Consider the following 27,323-nt stretch of genomic DNA (forward strand, 5'->3'; position numbering starts at 1 on the left):
TACTTGTGTATTTCATGGTAAGATGGATGGTTTTTGGGGTTGGGGAAGATAACTTGGCTTGATTGAGTCTTCCTTTTTCAGTGATTCCATAACTGTTTCTTCTACCAAGTGAGAGATTTCATGTAGCTTCCTTCTTCGCTCGTACTGATGCCTGTTCTCATTCTCTGAAAGTGAGGCTAAAGTTTGGCTGGTTAATAAAGACTTGGCTTTTTTCCTAGTTCTAACTTCCTTTAGAAAGATGCCCTATCACTCTGTGAATGCAAACGTTTTACTGTGACTATGAGCTCTGAACTGGACAACAAACTCCTGTGCTTAAGGACTGTTTTGCTGCTCCCCTAACATGCTCCCTTGAGATGGCGATCCTGATTATAAGAACCGCTCAGTGGCACAGTTAAAGCTCTGGCTGCGCTTCTTTTTTTTGGAAAGAGTGAGTAAACTGTGAGAATCCTTCCTTTCCCCTCCTGCTGCTCCTCTCATCAGGACTGCACGAAGCTTGAACTCTTCCTCTCTTTTTTTTCCAAAAAAGAAAAACTCTGAAGTTGCTTTCTGGAGAGAGACAAATGGAATTGGATTAGCATCTCCCTTCCAGCTGCTTGCCTAGGAAGCAATGAAACAGCATGGCAGATGGTAACATTGTTTTTTCTTCCAAGAACGGGGCTCTGCAGCTGGAACAAGAAAAACTGAGAATGGCTAAGCTGATAGGAACAAATGGTGTAGTAAATCAGTGCGGAGTCTCAACCCCCTTCGGCTGTGCTTCCTTTCTTCTCCATTTTTTTTGAATTAGCTGCACTCTTCGGAGAATCTGATCCTAAAAGATGCCAAGAACTCTCATTGGAATAGACAATTGGAGTTGCATGCAACGTGGCCTCTTTTTAAGATCAAAGTAACATCCAGCAACTCTGCACTGCTTGGTTCTGCGGCTCTTCTTTTGAAATGGTTTCCCCTTCTCTTAATACATGGACAACTCACTCCCTGCCCATTTCCCAGAATCTGTATTCAGGTTCTTCCCTACCCAGTTCTGTAGTCATTGTAGAAACACTGAGGTTTCCTTTTGTTTGGAAATGACTGAAAGATTTTTAAAAAGAGGGCTAGGTCAGAACTATATTTTACCTAAACTGAGAATATTGTGCCTTCTGAGCTGCTTTAAATACCAGCAACACAGACTGACTGAAAAGCTGGCTATGTAGACAATAATACAATAAGCTTTCACAGCCTTGTAGGACCATTTTAAAGCATAAATATATCAAACTGCTAATGAACTGAAAGCCAAAGCAAAATGCAGACATGAAACGGGGCCTTTTTTGTGTGAAAATAAGTAGACCATTCTTCCGGAGTGATGTTTGTTATGGCCCTACTGCACTTTTTGTGAGTAACATAACTCAGTCTTCATCACGACATGTCCCTTGAACTACTTTGGTGACTTGAACCATGCCTATGGGTGTAGAAATTCCTTCATATGCTAACTCAGGTAGATCATTTCAACTATCTGATGTTAGCTGAGCTTTTTCTGAGTCCAAGCATCTCTCTCCGCCAGTACAGGAGAGTAGTTTTGGCTCACCACTTACTCCACCTAAAAGACCTAAGAGAAAGATCACTCCTAAGAGGAGACAGAGAAGACGTGTTGATCCTTCAAAGAGGCGAAGAAAAGTGCCTAGAGCGGAACAATACTCACCAGAATCCCGCCGGAACAAAGTAAGTTTCCAAAACTGACAGGTATCAAATTCTGAAGCACTTATACAGCTTGGTATTTTTCTCTCCAACTCTGGAATTCTCTTCTGCAAAGCAAAGGTACCTGCTCATCCATCTTGAATATATATCAACAGACTGCTCCTGCTTAAACTGGACGGCATAACATCTTCTCTCCTCTCTTCTGTTTTTCTTCCTCAGAATTGTATTCCTCCTGTATTTATCTGTGCAATAAAATTTAACCATTATTTAAAAAGTTAAAGGGGAGACAACGGCAATACATTTTAGTGCACAATTTCATTCATGTTCTTCATCCACAGGTGGAAAAATCTGGACTAGCCTTTAAAATCAAACAGATTGTTATGACTGATGTTATCCTTCTCAGCTCAAAAATATCAGCTGATCTGGAATGTTGAACTAGTAGTAAATGAAGATATTGAATACTTGATTGCTTTCTACCATCCCCAATGGGGCTTGAGGATATTAGTAAGATTTCCTTAGAAAAAGACATCAGTGGCGGAGCTGCTTTTATCAGAATTGGTCTGTAAAAATGAAATTTTAATGTTTGGGAAGACTAACCTTTTTGAACTTGTAAATAAAGTTCAATGTTAAATGTTCAAACTTGATGGCTGGTCTTATATTTACTTGAGAACTTACTAAGCACTATTAGCTACCTGCGCTTTTCAAAAGTCTGATTATAGGGATCACTCTAGGTTTGTGCTCCATATAGTCCCTGAAAATCACTTGAATATATGTGCTGAAAGTTGAGGCTTGGCCAGGGTTCTCCAGTTATGGACTTGTTGAAAGACGTAGATGGGTGGTGACGTTTGTGTGTGTTATACTTAGTTCACTGTCTCAAATGCCCTTTCAAATTAACTCGGTGAAATTGGACATGGGCTGTCAATGTATGTGACTAGTCATCTTTTTCACCTTGGCAATACTGTTGTGCTTTTGCTCAGAAGCAAATATTCTCCACAAAAATAAACAAGCTGAAACCACCCCAGGCCATTCATTTGAAATTCATGAGTACTTCTTATTTATTCCCCCTGTTTAAGGCTTATAGGCTGAATGGAAGGGTGGTGATGGTGGAGAGAGGTTTCTGTTTTTGTGTCATGGTTTGCTACTGTGTAGAGAAAACACAGTATTGTATTTGTTGGAAACATTTGTCCAATGGTTCTCCTTCTAATATAGGCAGCGACTTTAGTTTACTATAAAACATTTTTTCAGATAAGTACTTTGTAACTTGCTAACTGCCTTTTCTTCTTGTGTTAGCCCTCTAGTCCAGTGGTTCTCAACCTGGGATCCCCAGATGTTTTTGGCCTTCAACTCGCAGAAATCCCAACAGCTGGTAAACTGGCTGGCATTTCTGGGAGTTGTGACCCAAAACCATCTGGCAAACCCAGGTTGAGAACCACTGCTCTAGCCTCTTGTCTGAAATCTGAGAAAACCACAATTTATTTAATATAAGCTGAGTTTTTACTCTAAAATGTGTTCTTTTAGAGAAGAGCTGGAGGAAATAACCCAGTAAGGAAGTTCTTTATTAGATCTCAGCAATGTCTTGTTCTGTGTCAAAATTGTTTGGTTTCATGACTAATGTTTGTTTTAAAGTATGGGTTTTAGCAATCTTTAATTCATCTAGTTTTAAGGGTTAAAATAGGGGTACATGGGTTTAGGGACTGGTTTACCTCAGCTGGATATAAACCTAAACTTTTTTGGGGTTCATCTGCAAAGGAATGAGTATTTTAGCAATGCTCTTCTCACTATGAGAAAGTGCACATTTTTCAAATACTATTGGCAGTTCAAGATTATTCTGCACAAAATTTGCATGTGTTTTTCCTGCAGAGAGCAGCATTTTATGCATGGAAAATATCATTTCTGTGTGGCTATACTTTTCTCCATGAAGAAAAAGCTGTTTGCAGTGGAGAAAATGCTAGATGTGTACTTATTCTGTGCAAAATCCATCTGTTAATTTCCCTCTATCTACAAATAAATTATGTTCTTGTACAGAAAACAGTATTTTCTATGCGGAAATAGCTATTTTCTGCATAAAATGCCTATAGATTCTGCAAACTGTAAATCCCACATGGGGCCCCTGGTGGCACAGTGTATTAAAGCGCTGAGCTGCTGAACTTGCGGACCAAAAGGTGCCAGGTTCAAATCTCAGGAGCGGAATGAGCGCCCGCTGTTTGCTCCAGCTCCTGTCAACCTAGCAGTTCGAAAACATGCAAATGTGAGTAGATCAATAGGTACCGCTCTGGCGGGAAGGTAACAGCCACATGACCTTGGAGGTGTCTACGGACAACGCCAGCTCTTCGGCTTAGAAATGGAGATGGGCACCAACCCCCATAGTCGGTCACGACTGGACTTAACATCAGGGGAAATCTTTACCTTTTTACCTTAAATCCCATATAACAAAGATGCTCATCACTCCAGGTCAAAGTTTCCAGAAATTTAACAAACACATTTTAACCATTTGTCAAATCTGTCCCAATCCCTAATATTCAAAACTTTTAGTAGCTCTCAAGCATCACATTAAGACTTCGAGATAGCTATAACTGATTGCTTTACAAGTGAATTGTCAGAGGTGGCAAAGAAAGGCAATGTGTTTCTTTCATTTCTGCTCTGGTTCTTTCCTGTCCATTTTGTCAGCTCCTGTTTCAGATGGATTGCTGGGCACAGGGGCAAACCACACTTGAAATTTAAGAACAAAACACATTTCAAATAAGCTATAGTTCATAAGCCACTAGCAACCCATGACTTTGAATTGTATTTTGTGGCATGTGAGCAGACCATTGCTTCTTTGAAGGAAGACAGTTAGACCGAGCCAGAAGAATCTCGAACGGTGGTTCTCGACCTGTGGGTCCCCAGATGTTTCGCTCTTCAACTCCCAGAAATCCCAACAACTGGTAAACTGGCTGGGATTTCTGGGAATTGTAGGCCAAAAACATCTGGGGAACCCAGGTTGAGAACCACTGATCTATAATGTAATGAACCACTGCTTGGGTACGGCTAACATGTGGACCCAACCATTGTGTGCACGTGTCCATAAACTAGTTGAACTTTTCTGTTCGCTTTAACCCCATTAGATCAATGGTTTCTAATATTTGTGTTTCAAATACGGTAAGTGTGACTAATTACCATCGCATAGCATACAATGAAGTTGAAGACTGACAATTAAAAGTTCATGGAGGAGAAATTTACCCATGGAAACTACTGCTATCATTCCCTTCTTTTGGACTTCCCATACGTAAATGGGTGACCACCAAAAGAAACAGGATGCTGAAGTAAATAAGTTTCTGACGTGATTAATTTTCTTGTTTCATATAATTTTCTAGTCACATTATATTTGGGCCAATATAGTGAAATCATCCAAGGTCAAAATCAAAGGGACTGGTCATGCAAATTTATACTGCAAGAATGGAAAAAAAATCTAATTCTTACTCTTTGTGTAAATATATGTATATATAGATGTTGCATTACACACTAAGAGAGATTGACAAGATACTGGGGCAACTAATGGATGGACTGAAGCAGTTGAACCTCCATCGTTGTGTCAACATCATCTTCGTTGGTGATCATGGTAAATAATAATGGAATATTTTATGTGATGCTGAGCTAATGTCATGGTCATTTTAAGACTTCTGGCTGGCAAATGATGCCAGGATGTGTCAGAACATTTGAAACTACTTTATAGAAGGCTATTTAAGTTTTCACATAACCTTAGTACATTGTTCATGGATATAAGGAAAGATATGAAAACTTTGATGAAAACACAGTGAAGTAAATGAAAAGATTTAAAGATCTAAAGATGAAATGGAAAATAAATTACCTTCAAACAGCAAGTTACCTTGGCAAATTCTTTGGTATTTTCAGAAGGAGTTTTGCTTGATAATTTCTATTTTGCTAAAGGAAGGAAGAATGGGTAAATCAATTTGCTCATTCTAATTAGAGCAGATTTGTTGAATCTATGAAATTTACATAGCGTTGATTAACTATTCAACTGTTGATTCATTTGTTTACTATAATGAGGACATGGAACTGGATTTTGTACTTAGTTCTCAACAAATGTGTCAAATGATTTGTAGGAAGATGACAGAAAGGTCTTTCTGTTAAAAAAGAGGATGGGTATTTCAATGCCAAAATTTCTCTGAGGGTCCTCTTAATTTCAGCTTTTATCAAACTTGGCATTTATGCTGATAAAACAAGTATAGGTCAACAATATGGGTCTAGGCTAGACCACAACACTAAATGATGAAGGTTTTCCATGATCCAACAAGTAATCCCTCAGCTGAGCATACTTTGTTGATGGTGAACACTATGGTATATCTTTAAGATTGGTATGAACATCAGAAATGGATTTATCTTTTCTAGGCAGACAAGAGTGACCTCATAAACAAATTATTGAAGCATTGTTTTGCATTTTCTTTTGGAAAAACTTGCCTGGAGCAGTGGCCAATAAATGGCTTCTGAACTCAGCCAAGATGTGACATGAAACAACCATTCTTCTGATAACTAGAGTTGAACTTGGCTGGCTTGATAGTGTTCTGTGATGACATCCTGTTGGCGTGCTACATTAATGTTACCATAATTGCGTAAGCTGTGTGTTGTTGAAGGATTTCATGGCTGGAATCACTGGGTTGCTGTGAGTTTTCCAGGCTGTATGGCCATGCTCCAGAAACATTCTCTCCTGATGTTTCACCCACATCTGACAGACCTCACAACCTCTGAGGATGCCTGCCATAGATGTGGGTGAAACATCAGAAGAGAATGTTTCTGGAACACGGCCATACAGCCCAGGAAACTCACAGCAACCCATTGTGTAAGCTGTTATGCTTTCTCAGGCATAGTCTAACTATATAACCAACCATTTTGCAGAATTAATGACAATTTTTCTACTAGTTAGTGGAGAACAATATGTCTCGATATGATGCCACAGGAATGTGAATGTACATTGTAGTTGTTTTCTTAATTTGTTTATTTTATGATGCTTATATTTATTATTGATGTATTCTTTTTGCTGTTTACGTAATTTTAATATGTTGTAAGCCACTTTGGGTCCCCTGAAGGAGAAAAGCGGGATATAAATCAAGATATTATTATTCTTGCTATAGCAAATAGTCCTGCATACAACACACATTTCCTCACTTTTGACTTTATGGATAGAAGGTAAACTGCTGGGCAAGAAGTGAACTCAAAGCCATTGTGCCTGTTCTGTTGGCCACACAGTTGCATATTTATGTAATGCTGAAAATATATAGGATCTTGGGCTTCCGCTTTGAACTTCCATGATAAGAACTCTTCTTTCATTGTTAATTCATAGGAACAGGATGTTTATAGGGATGTTAAAAATCTAAACACTCTGAGGATATTTATAGTGGCACTTAAAAATTAAAATGTCTGCATTTAAAGGATACTTTTCTAGAGACCCTTCTTTCCATAATCTTAATATAATATGAAGATTTATAGCATGCCTTTCTCGCTGTTTGTACTTTTAAACTTTTCTAGACAAAGACACATTTAGAATCTAAACAGATTTTTGACTATTTTTGATTAGCCTAAAGATATTACATTATCTTTAGCCCGCAGTAGTGCAGCAGATTAAACCGCTGAGCTGATGGACTTGCTGTCCGAAAGGTCAGCGGTTTGAATCCAGGGAGCTGGGTGAGCTCCCACTGTTAGCCCAAGCTTCTGCCAACCTATCAGTTTGAAAACATGCAAATGTGAGTAGATCAATAAGTACCACTCCGGTGGGAAGGTAACAGTGCTCCATGCAGTCATGCCAGCCTCATGACCTTGGAGGTATCTACAGATAACACTGGCTCTTTGGCTTAGAAATGGAGATGAGCACCAACCCCCAAAATCAGACACTACTGTACTTAATGTCAGGGAAAACCTTTACCTTTACTATTATCACAACATGTATTTTGGAATTTTTCTAGGAAAAAATACTATGCCACTGAACCATACTTCTTTTTCTTCTTCTTCATTCGGTCAGTCGTTTCCGACTCTTCGTGACCTCATGAACCATACTTACTTCTTAGTAAACAAGCTTAGCGTTGTATCCAAATCTTCTGCTGCTTCTTCTTATTAGGAAATCATTGCTAGAGATGTACTAGATTTGTCACAATTCTTCAAAATTATTCCTGTGAACACATTTTAAAATTATATGTCTTTCCTCCTTTAATTGCCAGTTTTTCAAATCTAGTTTTTAAATTTTAAAGATTAGGTACTCTTGATTTATATTGGGAGGGAGCAGGCCTGTTGGATAATCAGTTCACTCAGAGATAAAGAGGGAAATTATTAAAGAGCCCCCAAATCTCCCTTTTTGCTGCTGTCAGTTGCTTTCAAATAACAAGAAAAATCTACTGAAAATCTATTTCTCCTGATAATCTAACTTTTACTTATTTTTCAGGAATGGAAGAAGCTACTTGTAACAGAACTGAATATCTGAACACCTATTTGACTAATGTGGATGACATCATTCTGATACCTGGAACACTGGGGCGTATCCGTGCCAAAGCTAACACGAATGTCAAATGTAAGTTGATCTTGTAATATTCAGCAGCTGCTTGAAACCTGTCCTGATTCCCTTTCTTATCCTCAGCTGCCAGGAACAACAGAAGCAGAGATATGGTTCTCGCATAATTAATGACAAAATACTTGCTGTATTAATGTTGTTGCATTAGTACAAGACATTTTCACTAGTGGTTGCACATTTTTAGAGTTGGTACAAGTGAGGCCAAGATAGTGTTGTATTGTGCAGATAGGACTCTGCAAGACCAGTCTTTGGATTCTCATTTGGCCATGGAAACCTACTTCTGATCATGAACATGTGAAGCTGTCTCATTCTCAGAGGAAGGCAATAGTTAATCTCCTCCTTACAAATGTTGTCCGAAAACCACTTTACATTTAGTTTTCTATGGTGCAATGTCCATTACAAAACACTATAAATACAATATGTCTGCTAAAATAGATATCTGATGACCATGAGAACAAGAAATTATAAATAAGGCAGAAAAGAAAATAAGAGGACCAAATGATTAACACTAATTATATAGTACGATTTGGCCACATAATGAGAAGACAGGAAAGCTTGGAGAAGAGAATGATGCTGGGGGGGAAAGGAAGGAAAAAGGAAGAGGGGCCGACCAAGGGCAAAAAGGATGGATGGTATCCTTGAAATGACTGGCTTGATCTTGAAGGAGCTGGGGGTGGCGACAGCAGACAGGGAGGTCTGATGTGGGCTGGTCCATGAGGTCACGAAGAGTCGGAAGTGATTGGACGAATAAACAACAACAACATATAGTACTATAGGCCAGCATTGACAATGGCAAGCAAGAGAACTGGTCTCTTTGCGGTTTATTACTGATGGCTTTAGAAATTTGCAGTGGAATGCATCAGCTGGTAGTCAGCATATGTTGCATTATATTTTGTGGAACCTGATGCAAAATTATTTGTGTAATGGTGTTATTCATACAGCTGTGCAAGTGGGGAATGTCACTTCATTTATATTGGATTTGACCAAAGATTGACTACTCTCTGTTTTAGGGATATGTTTGATTTTGGCACAGACATGACATTTTTGTCAAATAGAAGGTGCCCACCACATTCAGGACTATAACATTTTGGTTACAGGTTAACCAAATGCCAATCTATATGAACAATTAATTTATGCATCGAAAACTTCAGCTATATTCTTGGTTGACCACTTTTCTTCTTTTCTCCCTATTTACTCTAGATGACCCGAAAGCCATTGTAGCCAATCTCACAGTAAGTATTTGCTTAACACACATTTTTATTTGGAAGATATATTCTCTTATAGTAACTAATTGTGGAGACATTAGTCAGTGCTATTATTTTGTGTCTTTGGGTTAAGATGATGCTCTTCAGATCCTGTAAAGCATTTCAAATAGGGGCTTTCATGAATCCAAAATAATGCTTGTCATGATTTCCACGGTTTGTTGCTGGTAACAGGTTTTTATAACTTTACTGGATTACTTACAAATAGGTGTCTTAATTTTCTGAATGGAATCCATTTATTCCATTCATTCCATTTTCTGGAAATGGAAAGTACTCATGTATTAGTAAATATTTTGGTCAGTGCTCTTTTGAAAAAATAAAGATATTCCCTTTGAATTTGTTGTTCATGTTGTTTCAATAGCTATGACTATTTAAAATGTGTGTCAACTTGTGATATTTTCCTTTGGAAAATGGAGTTTGAATGACTTCTCATATCATTGAGTTGTCTTTTCCTCTCCATCTTTTCTGAAAAGATAAAAAAAACAAGTGGAGTATAATTCATTTGCTCTAACTGTGAAGCACAGTTAAAACTATTTGGAGCACAAAGTATTGTTTTCAGGACCATTAGCAGTACATGGGACTAGTACTCATGTATTCCTGTATTCATGGGACTAGTACTCATGACTTCATTTATCCACATCCAAAAGAGGTGTATTTTCTCCACCCTTCAGTGCAGTTTCATGGTATTTTTAGGCCAGGATTTATTTCAATAGTATTTGCCATTATCAATGGCTTTGCATAGCTAGTTGAAGTCCAGGAACATACAGAAGCCATACTAATAAAAGCATGGCAATTTGCTGACTTTTTGTGGAAGTGGATCCTCAGGCCTGGGAAGAGGATGCATGTATCGCCTAAGGTTTGCCAGTCTCTTGAGTTACGTACCTTATGTTTCTGCAAAAGTCACAGGCTCAGTGTCAAGCATCTCCAGATTTAAACATGGGATCTAGGTGTACCTCTGATCTGAAAATCATGTGGACTTCTGGTTGCTGGATTTGAGTTCCCAAAAGTTTGGCCAATGAAGAGAAACATAGGGAGTTGCAACTCCACAGATCTCATCCCTGGTGTAGGTGATGATAAAAAAAACCCTAACCTCCTGGAGCATTTCATATATATGTCAATGTGTCTGCATGACATACTGACATATACATGAACCAAAACATAAATAATGCATGCATTATTTAGCTTGAAGCAAGAAAAGCTTTAGGTTTGAGCTTGGAAAGTTACTATTTGGAGGACTACTTTCAGAATCCTAGTGACCTTTCTCAGAGGGATGTGATGATGAACAGCAAGGCCTCATTTGAAAATTTCCTTTGTTTCAGTGCAAGAAGATCGAACAGCATTTTAAGCCCTTTTTGAAGCAACATCTTCCCAAGCGTTTGCATTATGCAAATAACAGAAGGATTGAGGATATCCATTTGCTGGTGGAAAGGCAATGGCACGTGGCCAAGTAAGTTGGCATTTTTCTGCAATTGTGACTTTAACTTTTTCTTTGAGATTTCCTACTAAACAAATCTAACAAATCGTTAAAAATGATTAGTGTATCTAGGCTCTGTCTGGAGCTAAAATAATCTGTATTTCATCATGTCTGAACCAATACTATACATGGATGTTGAAAGTGAGAGATCTGCATTGTACTCTATCCACAATTATACATTTTACAATTTGTACTCAAAATTATTATCAGAACTACACAAATTCCTCTTCCAGTAGTGTTTTTCTTGATTTCATTAGCAAGATGAAACTTCAGGAATATCTATCAATCTCCCCCCATATGAACATAAGAGAGAGCTTCTAGAACTTCCTTCCATGGGAGACCAGACTGATTCACTCCTTGCTTTCCTTTCACAGACAGGCAAATACCTTTTTGTTTAAGCAGGCTTAACATCTAAGCAAGATGGTTTCTTACTGGGATGTTTGTTTTTGTTTCCTTATTCAACATTTATATGTCTTTTAATGGTTTTATATTTTTTTTATTGTGGGCATTGTTAAGGTTTGTTTAAATGCATTGTTAAGGTTTGTTTAATTCACTTTCTGTGGGGTCCAACACGAGTCCCGCTCTGAGAGTGAAGTGGCACACAAATAAAATAAAATACATCAATAGGGGAATGGGGCCCCTGGTGGCACAGTGTGTTAAAGCGCTGAGCTGCTGAACTTGCGGACCAAAAGGTCCCAGGTTCAAATCCCGGGAGCGGAATGAGCGCCCGCTGTTAGCCCCAGCTCCTGCCAACCTAGCAGTTGGAAAACATGCAAATGTGAGTAGATCAATAGGTACCGCTCCGGCGAGAAGGTAACGGTGCTCCATGCAGTCATGCCGGCCTTGGAGGTGTCTATGGACAACGCCGGCTCTTTGTCTTAGAAATGGAGTTGAGCACCAACCCCCAGAGTCGGTCACGACTGGACTTAACGTCAGGGGAAAACCTTTACCTTTACTAGGGGAATGCTGAATTATCAAAGACACACTAGCCAGTGGTAAAGCTGGTAGGGAAATGCTGGGATTTGCCATCCAAACACAATTTTACAAGCTTTGCTCAAAGTAGAGAAACTGGCCATCTTGATCACTATGTTTGGGTTAATAGACTTTTTCTCAATTCCACTTGAGTCTAATATGAAGCTAAATTTTGCTGGCATCTTCTTAAAATCTTAGGAAGCCTGGGGATGTGTATAAAAAATCATCTGGAAAATGTCTTTTCCAAGGAGATCATGGATATGACAACAAGATCAACAGCATGCAGGTAGGGGCAGCAGAAGACTTAGAGGTGGGATGGCCTTTCTGAAATAAAAGTTGCACTACACATTGCCGTGTTAGTCTGGATCTCTGTGTTAACGCATCTTGTATTACCTTTGAGACTGAGACCTCATCTACATTGCCATATAATGAAGTTTCAGAATGCAGTTTAACTGCATTGAGCCACATTATATGGCAGTGTAGACGCACATCATCCAGTTAACTGCATTCTGAAACTGCATTATTTGGAAGTGTAGATCCATCCTGAGAGAAAGAAGTTGGTAGCATAAGCTTTGGCAGACTTAGGCCTACTTCATCACATGTGTGGAGTGAAGTGCCTAGCTCTGGTCATACATATACAGGGTGTTTGAAAAAGAACTCCCTATTCACCATTTAATTTAAATGGTGAATAGGGAGTTCTTTATCAAACACGCTGTATATACATATACTCAGTCACAGCTATAAAGATCTGTTCCTAAGAACTTCATTCATCTGATCAAGTAGACTTAAGTCTATGAAAGATTATCTACCAGCATCTTTCTCTCAGTCTCAAAAATGCTACAAGATCTCCTTGCATAAGTTTTATCAGGCATTGTTGCAGTCATATAATTGTGTGATAATTACCTACAATGCCAGCATCAAGTGTAGGATCTGCTTGGAAAAGGTAGAGTTATAAACAATGTTGATATAATTCATTCAAAGCTTCACATGAACGTATTCTCTTCTTATCAACATTTTAACTTAGAAATTGGTGTGATGTAATGTTTTGAGCTTGGACTCTTAAGTGAAGGGGTTTTTGATCTTGGCAAGTCACCCCTCGCAGAGAAAAGCAGTGGCAAACTCCCTCTGGACAAATTCTGTCAAGAGTCAGACGCCAGTTACAAAACAGAGTTTATTCCGAAGATAAGCCAAAAAATAGCATAAACACAGGAAATATCCTTGAAACACTTCACTTATCAGTGTTTCGAGAGTAGATTGGACAATAGTAACTCAAAAACGAGCCACGCTAATTTCCCATGCTGGCATTCAATAAAAAACTAAATAACGCTTCAATTCAGCTTTGGAAAACAAATAAAGTTAATTGCTGGAAAATAAACAAACTAGAAAAGCAGTAAAACTGCTTCCACGGTGCAGCTAAGCCGAGAGCCTCAAAGGGATGATGAATAGCCGTCGTCAGAAGAATCCAAGGTCAGGTCAGGGAGGCAGCAGAAATTCCGAAAGACAAACCAGTAGTCAGAAGCCGGGAAAAGTAGTCAGTCAGTCAGAGGGCGAAGACAGAAGCCATGTCAAATACCAATCCAGAGTCCGAAGAGGGTGCAGTCATCCAAACCAGGTCCACGAAAAGGCACAAAGATGGTATCAGCAGATCCGAATCACAGTCCAAGTCCAGTCTTCACGAAAGCACAGAGATCCCAATGGCGCCTCAGCAACACCTTGCCACACGTAAAGTGCAGTGGCCAAACATTCCCATTTTATTTCCCTTCCTCCTGGGTGACCAAACACTCACACCCAAACACCAGGTGTCCCAAATCTACTCAGAGTCTGAACTCCACACAGCTAGAGCTCGTGGATCTGGAGTACCTAGCAATTTGTCGGAGTCCCAATCATCCTGCCCACACTTAGCCCCATGAACACTTAGAGAACCATCCTCTCTTCTCCAAGCATCCCAATTGGGATCAGCTCCTGCAGAAACCCCAGGTTCAGAAGTATCCATAGACCCCAAATCCCCAGACATCTCCGGTGGCTGTGCCCATTCAGTGCCCGCTTCCCCAGCCACCACCTGTTCTTCAGCATCCATCTCCCCATCTGAATCTTCCTCAGAAGATCCCCCATATAGCTCTCTAAGTCGCTTCCTGCGCAACTCCTCCAGTGAACCCTCATCACGAGGGTTTTTTCTTCCTCTTCGAATTCCATCACCATCAACCATAATCCCCGAAGGCGCAGTCACAACAAATTATGCCAAGAAAACCCCATAATAGGTTTGTCTTAAGGTCACTGTACATTGAAAATGACTTGAAGACACTTAATATTATTTAGTCTTTAAAGTGGTTTGTATTCAAACTACTATTTAGGCAATATAAGAAATGTTCTAAAACTTTGAACAAGTTATGATTAAAATTTCAAAAGAGCACACAACGTTTGAAAAATGAGAACAGGTAAAACCTTCCCCCTAAAAGGCAAAGCACGGCAGACCCACAAGGTGACTGTATTTGGGGGAAAGGGCCAAAGGTCAGGGCACCACCAAAGAAAAAGCCATGTGTTGTGCCATCCTTGTAGAATTTCCAAAGCCTTAATTATGTTACAATTTCTTTTCTTTGTTCAGACAGTCTTTGTGGGCTATGGACCTTCATTTAAACATAAGACAAAAGTACCTCCGTTTGAGAATATAGAACTTTACAATGTTATGTGTGGTAAGTTGCTGCAATTTAAATAATAATGGTATTTGGGTATACTATTACTCAAGTTCTCATTTTAACTCCTTTGATTGCATACTATCTTTTTATTCTTTGAACTTGGTCATGTTCTAAGGCTTTTGATAGAAAGACAGAATTCCAAGTCTCTTCTGTGAAATATTATCAGCCATCTTTTATCCTGCAGTTATAACTACAATTGATTGAGTTATTATATCACCACCATTGGGGTTTTATTCTGCTCTTTTCAGTACTGGGCTCACTATTTGTTTTAAAGTCTTAGAATCTAGTAATGTCCAAAGATAAGATATAAAAGCATAGTGGCCAGAAGGACATGGATCAAATTAACATTAAAAGCATATTCACTTAGTTCCAGTAGGGCATTTGAGTTGATACAAGATGAATCTTCCTTGGCATACACAGACAGACCACACTTCTTCCATTTTGCAGATAGTCTCAGTTAATCTACCTTTTTCACAGCTGCTTTTAAAATGCCCCAGTTTCTCACTCTTCAGAGTCAGAGACAGGCTTCAATGGGCATTTGTGATACACAGGAGGAGATGGTATTTGAGGCGATAGTAAGTCTAATAAGTCCTTATATCAGTGATGCAAACCAAGCAGGACATTGAAGACCTTACTGCAGTCACAGAATTGTCCTACAAACTGTTTTAAATTTACAGATGCCCAGTTGGTAGAGTGTATCCATTCTCTTGGGCAATAATGAAAAGTTATACAGATTTTTTTCCTGCCAATTTTTTAAAGTTTGTTTTTGTTAACTGCCATACTGCACAATTTTATGGGCCTTTTGCTCCTGCTGGTGAATTGTAAAGTAATATGGTGGATTAAATTCAATTCATCAAAAGCACTGTGTAGCAGTCATATAAAACATGATCCTTGTACAGCTGCTTGCAAACTGGGTTTCACATCCAAGAGTACCCTTTTCTTTCCATGCAATTCTGCTCTCTAAAATGAAGCTGTGCTGGGCCTCTACATGAAATTCACAGCCTGAATTTTGAGGAGACAAAGGATGTGTCATGCCCCTTTATCATTATCACACATAGATTTTGAATTCATAGAATCATAGAATAGAATCATAGAATAAAAGAGTTGGAAGAGACCTCATGGGCCATCCAGTCCAACCTCCTGCCAAGAATTGCCTTAGAGTTGTCTGTGGACTCCTCTAATTTAGTGGCTTTCTAGCTGATTAAGATGATCAGAAACCTAGAGTTGCTCAAGAAGTCCTGTGCTGTCTTGGTTCTAAATTATTCAAAATCAGTCATAGGTAATAAATCAAACAAACTCCTGTATGGGACTCAGTGCTTCTAACCTGCAACAAATACTGTATCCTCAAGTGCACCCTTCCAACCTTTCCCACATAAGAGGGGTTGGGGAACAAAACATGTAGCAACTCACACCGATGGACAAAAATACAACATGCAGCAGCAGCAAACTGCCTTGGCTGCACGATGTGATGCATTTGCATATCATGGTGATGTCTGTTTGTCTTATACATTGAGAAGGGGAATCAGTGTGCGTTTCTACCTCACCAGAGTGGGATAAATAGTATCATCCTGTCAATTTTGGAAATACAGCCGCAAGTTAGTGCATAAACCTTCAAGCAACATGTGCTGGGTTTGCAACTGTTTTCCTTTTGTTTCAAACTCTACTCCAGATCTACTTGGACTAAAGGCTGCACCTAATAATGGGACACATGGAAGCTTAAATCACTTACTGCGAAGCAGTACATATAAACCGGTCATGCCAGAGGAAGTTGCGAGGCCAATCTATCCTGCAGCTACAACACCTTCGTCTGACTATGATCTGGGATGCACATGTGATGACAAGGTAATCCCATAACAACTGTTGGTATTGGAAAAGTCTCCGAATGATTATACTTTAATGGAATTACTTGACTGTAGCATTTGTACACTGGAGCCACTCCCTTGTAGAGAAATCAACACTCTTGGGATATTTAAGGCTTTTGTGCCAATAGCGCCATTAATGGAGAGATCAGACCTGGCCACAATAACACATGCCTTGGTTACATTGCATTTGGGTTACTGAGAGGCACTCTACATATGTCTGCCTTTAAGGAGCTCAGACAGCTACAGCCAGATTACTAACCAGGGTTGCATAGAAGGAATACACCATTCCCTGGATGCAACAGCTCCACTTGCTGCCAATCTGTTTCCAAGCCTAGTTCAGGATGTTGGCAATGACATATAGAGCCGTATACAATCCAGGACCAGATTATTCGAAGGATCATTTCTCCCTGTATGAGCGCAACAAAGCCCTAAGATCTTCAGCAGAGATGCCTCTCTGAAGAGGCCAAGATTTCATTTCTGGTTTCTTTTCGCCAGTAAGTTAAAAACATTTTTGTTCCATCAGTCTATTGGCAACTGACTAGCATGGGATTTTAATAGTGTGGTATGATGTTTAATGGTTTTTATATTGTCTTTTAGTGAATTTCAAGGCTTTTTAATGTCATAAATTAGTTAACGCTTAAATACTGGTGAACTATACTTTTATTGAAGTTTTGTATATTTATATTTAGGCTCTGCATGAATCAGAGCTTCAGCTCTGTTGTCAAGTATCCTTACTTGTATAATTGTTGATATGTGCCCTTAAATTATTTCCAACCTGCAATGAAACTAAGTTTTCATAAGTTGGTTGAATTTCACGGTGCTACTGAATATTATAAAAATCAAATTATCCCATATGATCAGGTTTTTTAGTTTGGATGTTTGAATTCACCTAAACAGGCCTAGACATTCTTCTGAATAGGAAACTGTTAACACACACCTCGAGAAATACTGAGGCAAACATAATTCTGGGACTCCTTTTTGATCTGGCTAGTTTGTTAAATTCTAGCAATGTCCTGGTACAAAGTGGCTTTCATTAATTAGGAATTTTTTCCAGTAACCTCTTTGACAGGGTCAGTGTTCCTTTGTTAGGTAAATATATAGGAAGCAATAAGAAAATGCTCTCTGGATTCAGCTCCTGATTTTGTATGTGTTGATTGTTTGACTTTAGAACAGATTGGATGAACTCAATCGGCGCCTTCATGTCAAAGGAACAGAAGGTAAGGACATGTGGCAAACATAGCAATTACATCTTGTCATCAACTGATCATTATTTTTTATTTGTTTAATTTTTAATTTGTTGTGGGATGGGGGAGATTAAGTATAAACACACACACACATCCATACATCCATATACATATACATACAGTATACATATACATATACATGTAATCTCAGGACTTCCCCCTTTCCACACATATGTTCCACAAACTTTGGTTTCTTACCTTGGGACATGGTGTGATATTGATGTAGTCCTGGGATCAGATTAATAGGTTAATCTGAGTGGACTGCAATTAAGAGAAGTATTACGATTTATCAAATATGGCAAAGTTTGGTGGCAAAATAACATGTATGTATAGGCACATATGTAACATGTAACAAATATATGTTCCTGATTATGATGTTACGTTTATCAAGCTATGTATTTAACTTCCTCATTCCAAGTGCATTCGTCTTTCAATTTACAGATAAACACCTCCTTTATGGACGTCCTGCTGTCCTTTATCGTACAAAGTACAGCGTCTTGCATCACCATGACTTTGAAAGTGGCTACAGCGAAACATTCCTGATGCCTCTCTGGACATCTTATACTATTTCAAAACAGGTCATTATTTTTGCCCAAAGGCGGATGAAGGATATGAGATTGAAGTCATCTATGAAAATGATTTATAAATAGGGATATTTCTCCGCTAGCTTAACTCACAAAAAAAGCAAAATCTTTGCAATTTTCTTACCAGTGAAAGAAAATATTTGAAAACTGCATAGCTTCCAAAGGCTATTTGCATTTTGGGATTTATTCTCTGCAAAATACATGCATAGTATTTATGTGCAGAAAACAGAATTTTCTGCGCAGTCAATAATATTTCAAATACAATATTACAAATATATACATGGCAGGAATTATAGATGAACCAGTTCAATGTTCTCAATTAATTTTATTTTGAATGCAAAGATTTCTCACACTGTTAGGTGATCTGTTTGAGCTGATCAGCATCTGAAGAGCAACAGAAATATTATATTTTCTTTTCTCAATGCAGTCAGAGGTGTCAGGAGTACCAGAGCACTTGGTCAATTGTGTACGGCCAGACCTGCGCATTTCTCCAACCAACAGTCAGACTTGTGCAGCATACAAAGTGGACAGGCAACTGTCTTATGGATTCCTCTTCCCGCCACGTAAGCTTCAGTGTCTACAGATTGTGTTGTTCACTCTCCTGATGTATTGCCATAAAGCTAGGATTCAAAGAAGAAATGACTATGTAGAGAGTTTTATTTTGTTTTTTGCTGGTGTGAATCCTATGGCTGATAGGGCAGGCCATCACCTCACCTGAAAAGCAGTATATCTTTTTGGCCTTGGCAAGTGATCTTGGACAGTGTTGAAAATGCATATATAAATGTCATAGAAGGAGGAAGTATAATTTCTTTGTGTATCTTGTCCCATCTCAAACACCTGTGTCAGGCTGAAGCTGTCCTGCAGGCTAAAGATTGGCTATAAAGACTTTTGTTGGACTTGTACTTCCTTTTCTGAAATTGTAAAGAATGCACATTCTAACAATTTCTGGAGGAAAAAAAATTCAAATTGCTTTGCTAAGATTAATGGAAATGGTTACTGTTCATAAAGCTACTGGAAAAGAAAATTAGCTGAGAAGCAGCCATCCTTATTACTGAATTATATATAAGACGCAGGGGAGCCCATGCTCCCTTCAATGGGGTTAGCAAATATTTTCCTTGAAGTGTTTGAGACCCTCAGAGCCCTGTACAATCTTCTGTTATCCATGCTGTAGCTAGCAAGTAATTTGATAAATCATGTCTGCTTCAATTTTTTAAAAAGGAAGATTCAGTTGTCTGACATTAATTTATTTTGTTTTATTTTCAGAACTCAGTTCTTCAGCAGAAGCAAAATATGACGCATTCCTAATAACAAATGTCATTCCAATGTACCCTGCCTTCAAAAGTACGCACCTTCTTTTAATTTTTTGCATTGATAAAATGTAGTTTCTGGCCCATCCACATTGTATATATTATAGAGGTTATGAATAAGAGAATTTACTAGTGGAGGGGGCTGGTTGTCTCCTCTTTCAAAGAACACACTCTTTTTGTATGTTTTTGTGCAGCAGTTCTGTTGGGTTGTACCTTCAAGTTGTTTCCAAATTATGGCAACTCTAAGGTGAATTTGCCTTTGGTGGGTTTGCCTTTGCTTTCTAGAAATACTTTAAATGGCCATTATGAATGTTTTAGAACCTTTTGAAAACAAATAGTGTGTTTCACATAGCATGATTGACACAAATCATACAACAACCCATACAACCCAGCCCAGAAAACATACAACAACCCATAATTTAGATGATTTAAAAGTACAATCTCAAGGAAGCATAGTTGGTGCAAATGTGTGATTGTGTGCATAAAGTCATGTGAAAAGGAGCAAGAAAGGAACCCATCTTCTTTTGTAGAGAGTAAACAATGAAACATTTGTAGATTGACCATGCCAGCCTCAGAATGGCACTGTGTGTTTCTTTGTTTACAGCTTAGACTAAGAGAGGAAAATGTGAGGGGAAAAAACATGGCAGCATTTTCCTAGGGAATAAAAATAAATCTGTAGTAAACTTTCTATTCTGCTTATCTTTCATATTCCTCTCATGAGTTTCCTTTCCCAAAAGAAGGTAATCCATACCTTCATTTCTATGACTTTGAAACAATCATATATAAATTCAAAAGTGGAAATATTTTTTCACTTGATTTTAGAAGAATTGTTTAAAATAAAATTGAAACTTATATTTTAACTTACACATTCACAGCATCATGGCAATACTGCCCCATGGATAATACTTAATCTATTATTAAAATATTGTAATAATTTCGTTCTTAGGAAATAAGTTTAGATTAATATAAATATGATAATAATCCTTTTGATCGGCACTGGGCATGTGACTAGCCCCCTTTCCCTCTATCACTCATGCAAATATGCATATTCTAAAATCTTGAGGAGAACCTTTAGTGACCAAGGTATTGGACTGGGAGTTGGGGGACTATCCTTCCACTCCAATACCTTGTATTTAGTTTACTTGTGCAAAACTTGGAACTTCTCCCTTCATACCTGCTGATGCCCACTCTTTTGTGTAAGGCCATGTAAACAAGAGCACTAAGAAAATTGCATTTGTCATTTATAGTATATCTGCTCACTTCTATGACAGATGTTAACACAATATTGTATTTTTTTTTAATACAGAGGTGTGGAATTACTTTCAGCGGGTTTTGGTGAAGAGATATGCCATTGAGCGGAATGGAGTCAATGTTATAAGTGGACCGATCTTTGATTATGATTTTGACGGGTTGCATGACACACCTGAAAAAATTAAACTGTAAGAATTTCTTTTGTTTTAAAAATGAATACTAATAATAATAATACTCTTATTATTTGTATAGTGAAAATGTTGTTCCCAAAATCACATCAGAGTGGTTCAGGAAATAGTCAGTATAACTTTCTCAATAAATACACAACATACCCCACTTTTTCTTATAGACCAAATGAAAAATAATTTTTGAAATATTCATAGTATATATAACATCTGTCAAAATAGGCAAAATCACTAAAAATACTTTCCTACAGTGAAAACCTGAGCAATATAAAGGAATCTGTCATGGAAATAGTGATCTTCAAACTCCTAATAATTTAGAAATGCCCCAGATGAATATCCTGGAGGCTTTGCAATGTTCTCTTCCTGGGTCAGATTCAAACATATTTTGCTCTCATTTCTAATTATTTGGCAACCTTCGTTGAATCAAAAATCCTAAACAGTCTTGTATCTCAAGGAAGGGGAGATGCCTGCTGTGGTGGATCTCTCCCTATTCTTTGAGTGATTTTACAGTATATCTATTCTATTAAATGGTTGTGTGAGAAAGAGAGTGTTCTTTCTTTTTATATAATGAGAAAACCTTTCTAATGTATAACAAAACTTGTGATAGTTTTTTCTTCAGAAACTTTCCAGACATCTTCCTTCAAATATGACTGTTAAATATATATGTAAATACTCGATCAATTATTTTTATTCTAGGTATGTGGAAGGAAGTTCAATCCCAGTTCCAACCCATTACTACAGCATCATAACAAGCTGTTTAGATTTCACTCAGCCGGCTGACAAGTGTGATGGACCACTGTCTGTTCTGGCGTATATATTGCCACACCGACCTGACAATGATGAGAGCTGCACGGTAAGTTCAAATGGATTCCGGTTGCTTTTATCTATTGCCAAACCAATATACGGCAGCAAACGTTTTAGTCATTTGTTTAGTAATAATCTTTCTTTCAAGCACAAAGTACTGTCCTCCAGATTCCAGAACTGGACTTTAAAGTCCCCAAAATACAACTTTACTGTATGCTTCATGCTGCCAGTCCAGAAACAGAAGTCTTGTCATGCATCTAGAAGTTTTGAAATAAATTTCTTAATGGGATTGAATGTGGAAGGCAAAAGCAATAAGGAGAAGAGAAATGAGAAGTGTGCAGGGTGTTTTTTTTTACCTTCAGAAGCAGAGAAACTGCGAGTTTAGTGATTTCTCTACTAGTTTGAATTCTCAAAGCAGCGTAGACATTGTCAGCTACAATGTCTGTATCTGTGAATCAGGTTTTCCTAAATTGACCTCCCAGTCTTTAGCAAATGGAGCAGCAATTTCAACTTTGGCAGAATACTTAACAAATTGCAAAATAATGTTTTCACCAATATTTACACAAGATATTTATAAATGGGTGGTTTTAAACACAGAACATTCCAAGACAGTACAATGCCTCATCTCTCCACCCAAAGGTGGAATTTGTATTGCATGTTACAAAACTCCTATGGTTTAGCAAATTGGACAAGTAGCAGGAGTCAATACTTCGGAGACAAAGATACCCAAAATGAAAAACCCAATTAGACCTTAAATTGACGCTTTTTCATGTCAGGAGTGACTTGTGAAACTACAAATAGCTTCTGGTGTGAGAGAATTGGCCGTCTGCAAGGACGTTATCCAGGGGACACTTGGATGTTTGATGTTTTACCATCCTTGTGGGAGGTTTCTCTCATGTCCCCACATGAGGAGCTAGAGCTGACGGAGGGAGCTCACCTGCTCTTCCCAGATTTGAACCGCCAGCCTGTCAGTCTGCAGTCCTGCTGACACAAAGGTTTAACCTATTGCACCACCAGGGGCTCCAATTTTCATTGAAATGTCAAATTAATGTGATTGTATGAACACAGCAAGACAAACCAAATATTGTGCAAAAAAGGAAGTTAGAACAGGGAAGGATAAACGGAAATATAGCAGAATAAAAAAAACCACAAAGTTTTAAGAGTAGCAGATTATCAAAAATATAGGAGGCATGGGAATCAACATAAGATTGCAGTATCTGTTATAAATGAGTCTGTAGTTATCTGAGTCCCTGCCAAACATGATACTGAAGAGAAGGGGAGGCCAGTTTGAGTCAGCATCAAGCAAAGTTTTTGTTCTTCACACCTATGTTTCAAAATGTAGTTAAAACATTAATTTTGGTTACAACCAAGAAAGATATAGTCTGGTCAGACATAAAGAGTGGTCTCTGAATTGGAAATCAGAACAGCCACTCAAAAAGGCAGCAACAGCTATTTAAAAAAACTCTGTGCCAGGAGTATTTAATAATTGATATTAGTAGAACACAATACCTCGTTGTGTATTAAAAGGTTGTTAAACTGTTAAAAACCTATGCCCATTTATTTTTAAAAATGAAATTATGGAACCGTTAATGCTTCCTTTGGTGAATGAGCCAGTGGACATCCTAATTCAAAAGGCATTAATCGCAGAAGGGAGTGATAGAATTAACAACTCTTGAGACCGTAGATGCGTTAGCACAGCAGCATTTCAGCATGTACTCAACCTTTCAGATCTAAATGCTTTTGTGTCTCTCATGTGTTTTCTTTACAGGTTGTGCTCATTAAGTGTATTTACACTCAAGAGTTTTCCGTTGTGACAAACAAGCCACTGCTTGTTGCCATCTGTTTCTGTTGACTTTAGTTGCAAGGAGAGATTTGTGCTCTGCTCTAAGAGTTTAGATGAGCCACTTAAAATCACATCCATCAGAACTTCATTGCAGGGATGCTACTTGATAATAATTAATCACTATAAATAGGGCTAGTAGCAATCTCTAGAGTGCTTTTTCCAGTCCTCTCTCAAAGTGAAAAGAGAGGGGATATAGAAGACATGAATGAAAGTACAGTTATACTCTAGAAGTAAAATGCCTTAATGTCTCCTAGATAATGAAACCCAAATAAATGAAGGTCAGACATAATAAGCACACAAGTTGCTAAGAAGGCAACTTGGGTGTATTCATGGACTGTAGAATTATTTGCAAGGTTTCTCTAATTAAGCCACATGTACTATATAATGATGCAAATGTTATGCATTCTTTGTGGATGTACAACCAGCTGGGGAAAGGAGGAGATGTAATCTTGTCCTTCTAGTAGACTCCAACAAAAGCAAACCACATGACAGCAAACCACATGACAGCTTATAGGAGCCCCCGTGGCCTAGTGGATTAAAGCCTTGTGACTTGAAGGTTGGGTTGCTGACCTGAAGGCTGCCAGGTTCGAATCCCACCCGGGGAGAGCGCAGATGAGCTCCCTCTATCAGCTCCAGCTCCATGCTGGGACATGAGAGAAGCCTCCCACAAGGATGGTAAAACATCAAAACATCCGGGCGTCCTCTGGGCAACGTCCTTGCAGACGGCCAATTCTCTCACCCCAGAAGCAACTCAGGTTGCTCCTGACACGGAAAAAAAAAAGACAGCTTATTCAAGCTTATATTCTTCCTCACTGACAGCTTACTTCATTTTGGCCATGCTTTGATGTTGCTTGGCCACATTGTCCAGTTTTCATTTGTGAAATGTTAGAGGGTAAATGCCAAACTTACAATATGGTGAATTGTCTCTGTAATTACCATAATTTGAATAAATTTGAATAAATATTATGGAAGAAACCCATTCTGTGGATGGTAGAATCCAACCTAAATCCCATTGCCTTTCTTTTCCAGAATTTCTCTGAGGACGAATCCCGTTGGATTGAAGATCTGTTGAAAATGCATACTGCCCGAGTGCGTGACATTGAGCAGCTCACCAGCTTGGACTTCTTCCGGAAGACCAGCCGAAGCTACACAGAAATCCTTTCTCTAAAGACATATCTGCATACGTTTGAAAGCGAAATTTAACCTGCTCTTAAACTCAGCCAGTCCATCCATCCTTATGAAGTGGTGTATATTTTTATATTATATTTATTAATTTGAAACAGGACATTAAAATTATTAGTGTGTTTTAATAACCTTGCATCAAATCTTAAATATGTTTTAAGTTGTGTCAGTTGTTCTTGATTCTTTAATGTAGGGCGTATGGTTTTGGTCTTCTTGGAAGAGAGGTCTTGAGGCCTCTTGGTCAAAGCTTTTTGAAATGGTGCTGCAAAATCAGTTACTTATTTTGAGGAAAATTAATTTTTTCCAGCACTCCCTTGTCTCATTTTTTTTAGTCCTGTACTGTGTGTATCAAACATGTAAAATGCCAATTACTATTAACTATGTGATAGATATATTTAAGCTCCATAGAGAATAGAAACTTAAATATAATAAAACCACACATTCCGTTTTTTACTTTGTGTTCCTTTCTCAGATAGTTTTTTAAATATCCAGGTATCTAACTTTCAATCTGGCTTCTGTTTCCAGCCGGTGCACAGAACATGGCACAATTGACTGCACAAAACTAAAAAATGTGTCCTGATTGTTAAAAACAGCAAATTGAATGTACATAGATACAAAAGGCACAGGTTTACAAATTCTGGTTTTAAAAAAGATAAAGAAACAGGTAAGTGGGTGAAGTAATGAACCAGGGCAGGAGCCTGTTGTATCTTAGTCCATCTTTGCTTAATCTGGAGCTCTCTGAGTGTCTTGGAATATAACCCCCCATCGGTATGGCCAGTGATGTGGTTTGTAGTGTAAGAAATGGAAGACATCAGGTTGAGAAAGACTGCTACATCCCTATGCATTTTCTTCTTTATCAATATCCCTGTGGATGTGATATTTGAACACCAATTTACAGAGACTGCAATCCTAGGCTGCATCAAAATAGAAGTATAGTTTCTAGATGAAGAGAAGTCTATTTTATTTTGGTCAGACCTCACCAACCATACTCTATTCAGTTCTGGGCAACATAATTTAAGAATGATATTGACAAGTAGAATGTGTCCAATGTGGTAAATGGTCTGAAAATCATACCCTAAGTGAAATGGTTTAAGGAGTTGGGCATGTTTAACATGAAGAAGAGAGGTTGAGATAACCATGTTTAAATATTTGAAAGGATACTATACTGAAGATGATGCCCCATGTGCCCTCCCTCCTTCCCCATCACATGGTGGAGACAAGACAGGGTGTGTTGGCACCCTGTCCCTATCAGAAGGGGGAAAGGGTTGCAACGAGCATTGCTCCGTTGCCCTTTCCCCTATCAAATGGGGAAAACGGGAGGAAAGTGTAGTTTGGGTAGCTCCATCAGAGTTACCCAAGCTATACTTTCCTCTCCGTAGCACTAGAGGAAGTGCCTTTCAGTGCTTCCACCCCACTTTGGGAAGCTTGTGGGCAAGGCCTGCCATGTGTGGTGTGATGCCACACAGCAGGCCCTATCCTAGCCATGCAACAAAGTGGCAAAATGGAGCAAAAATGCTCCATATAAAGAGGTGGTAGGACACAGCAATGGATTCAAACTACTGCTGTTATGGAAGGTTCACACCCAATTCCAATGTGAAGCAACTCCATCTAGTATTATTAAGGGGATACAGCTTGGAAAAGTTGTTTTTGGACACAACTTCCTGAATACCCATCCAACATTTGAGAATTTGGGGAATTAACATGCAAGAAGTAATTTTCCCAGCTCAGAGTGTGGGGAAGATAAGAACGGATGAGGCCAAGAAGTGGAGTCAGAAAGGAACATAAAGCCCATGTTGATCCTTATTAGGAAGAGGCATTTGAGTCAAAATGTCCCATAGGTAAAGGTAAAGGTTTCCCCTGACATTAAGTCCAGTCATGTCTGACTCTGGGGGTTGGTGCTCATCTAAATTTCTAAGCCAAAGAGCCGGTGTTGTCCGTAGACACCTCCAAGGTCATGTGGTCGGCATGACTGCATGGAGCACCGTTACCTTCCCACCAGAGCGGTACCTATTGATCTACTCACATTGGCATGTTTTCAAACTGCTAGGTTGGCAGAAGATGTCCCATAGCAAGATGTTTTTGGCCATTGATCTCCCTCACCTGGAAATGGCTTTTGGTGGCTCTGGTGTGGATGAGGGGGATGGAAAATTGCTGTTGTGTTTGTGAAGTTTCATCTGAAAATGCATGTATTTATCCTTTTGGTCATTGCTTTATTAAAAGAAAGAAAGAAACTTGTGTGTCTGAAAGTGGAAGGAAAAACCTCTCTGGGGACAGAGGTAGGCGGAAGACTCTTGATGGAAACCAGAAGGGAGAAACGAAACAGAGCCTGCTTTGGTTTCAGACCTGAAGATCTTGTTTTCAGTGTGCTCAATTATGGCATAGAAATATACATTTGGACTGACCTTCCAAATGAAGTGGGAGTGCTTCTAAGCAGAG

At 38.7% G+C, this 27,323-nt stretch overlaps 1 protein-coding gene across 5 annotated transcripts in view; it reads left to right on the plus strand.

Annotated features, from left to right (window-relative positions):
- The window catches only part of enpp2 (ectonucleotide pyrophosphatase/phosphodiesterase 2), a 79,919-nt gene extending 54,579 nt beyond the window's left edge, over window positions 1-25,340 (plus strand). For 4 of the 5 annotated variants that reach the window (XM_062980064.1, XM_062980066.1, XM_003224823.4 and 1 more), the window contains 14 exons: window positions 5,155-5,266; window positions 8,099-8,224; window positions 9,425-9,456; window positions 10,806-10,933; window positions 12,131-12,218; window positions 14,535-14,622; window positions 16,295-16,467; window positions 17,656-17,704; window positions 18,173-18,309; window positions 18,743-18,878; window positions 19,579-19,656; window positions 20,929-21,061; window positions 21,755-21,911; window positions 24,735-25,340. In XM_062980064.1, coding sequence (XP_062836134.1) covers window positions 5,155-5,266; window positions 8,099-8,224; window positions 9,425-9,456; window positions 10,806-10,933; window positions 12,131-12,218; window positions 14,535-14,622; window positions 16,295-16,467; window positions 17,656-17,704; window positions 18,173-18,309; window positions 18,743-18,878; window positions 19,579-19,656; window positions 20,929-21,061; window positions 21,755-21,911; window positions 24,735-24,908 — 1,611 coding nt within the window. In that variant the 3' untranslated portion in view covers window positions 24,909-25,340. Of the gene's footprint in view, window positions 1-1,539; window positions 1,693-5,154; window positions 5,267-8,098; window positions 8,225-9,424; window positions 9,457-10,805; window positions 10,934-12,130; window positions 12,219-14,534; window positions 14,623-16,294; window positions 16,468-17,655; window positions 17,705-18,172; window positions 18,310-18,742; window positions 18,879-19,578; window positions 19,657-20,928; window positions 21,062-21,754; window positions 21,912-24,734 lie in introns of all 5 variants that reach the window. The other variant, XM_008116908.3, reaches the window with a different exon arrangement.
- The last annotated feature ends 1,983 nt before the right edge of the window (window positions 25,341-27,323 follow it).

This window comes from Anolis carolinensis, chromosome 4 (assembly GCF_035594765.1).
Source record: "Anolis carolinensis isolate JA03-04 chromosome 4, rAnoCar3.1.pri, whole genome shotgun sequence".
NCBI lineage: Eukaryota > Metazoa > Chordata > Lepidosauria > Squamata > Dactyloidae > Anolis > Anolis carolinensis.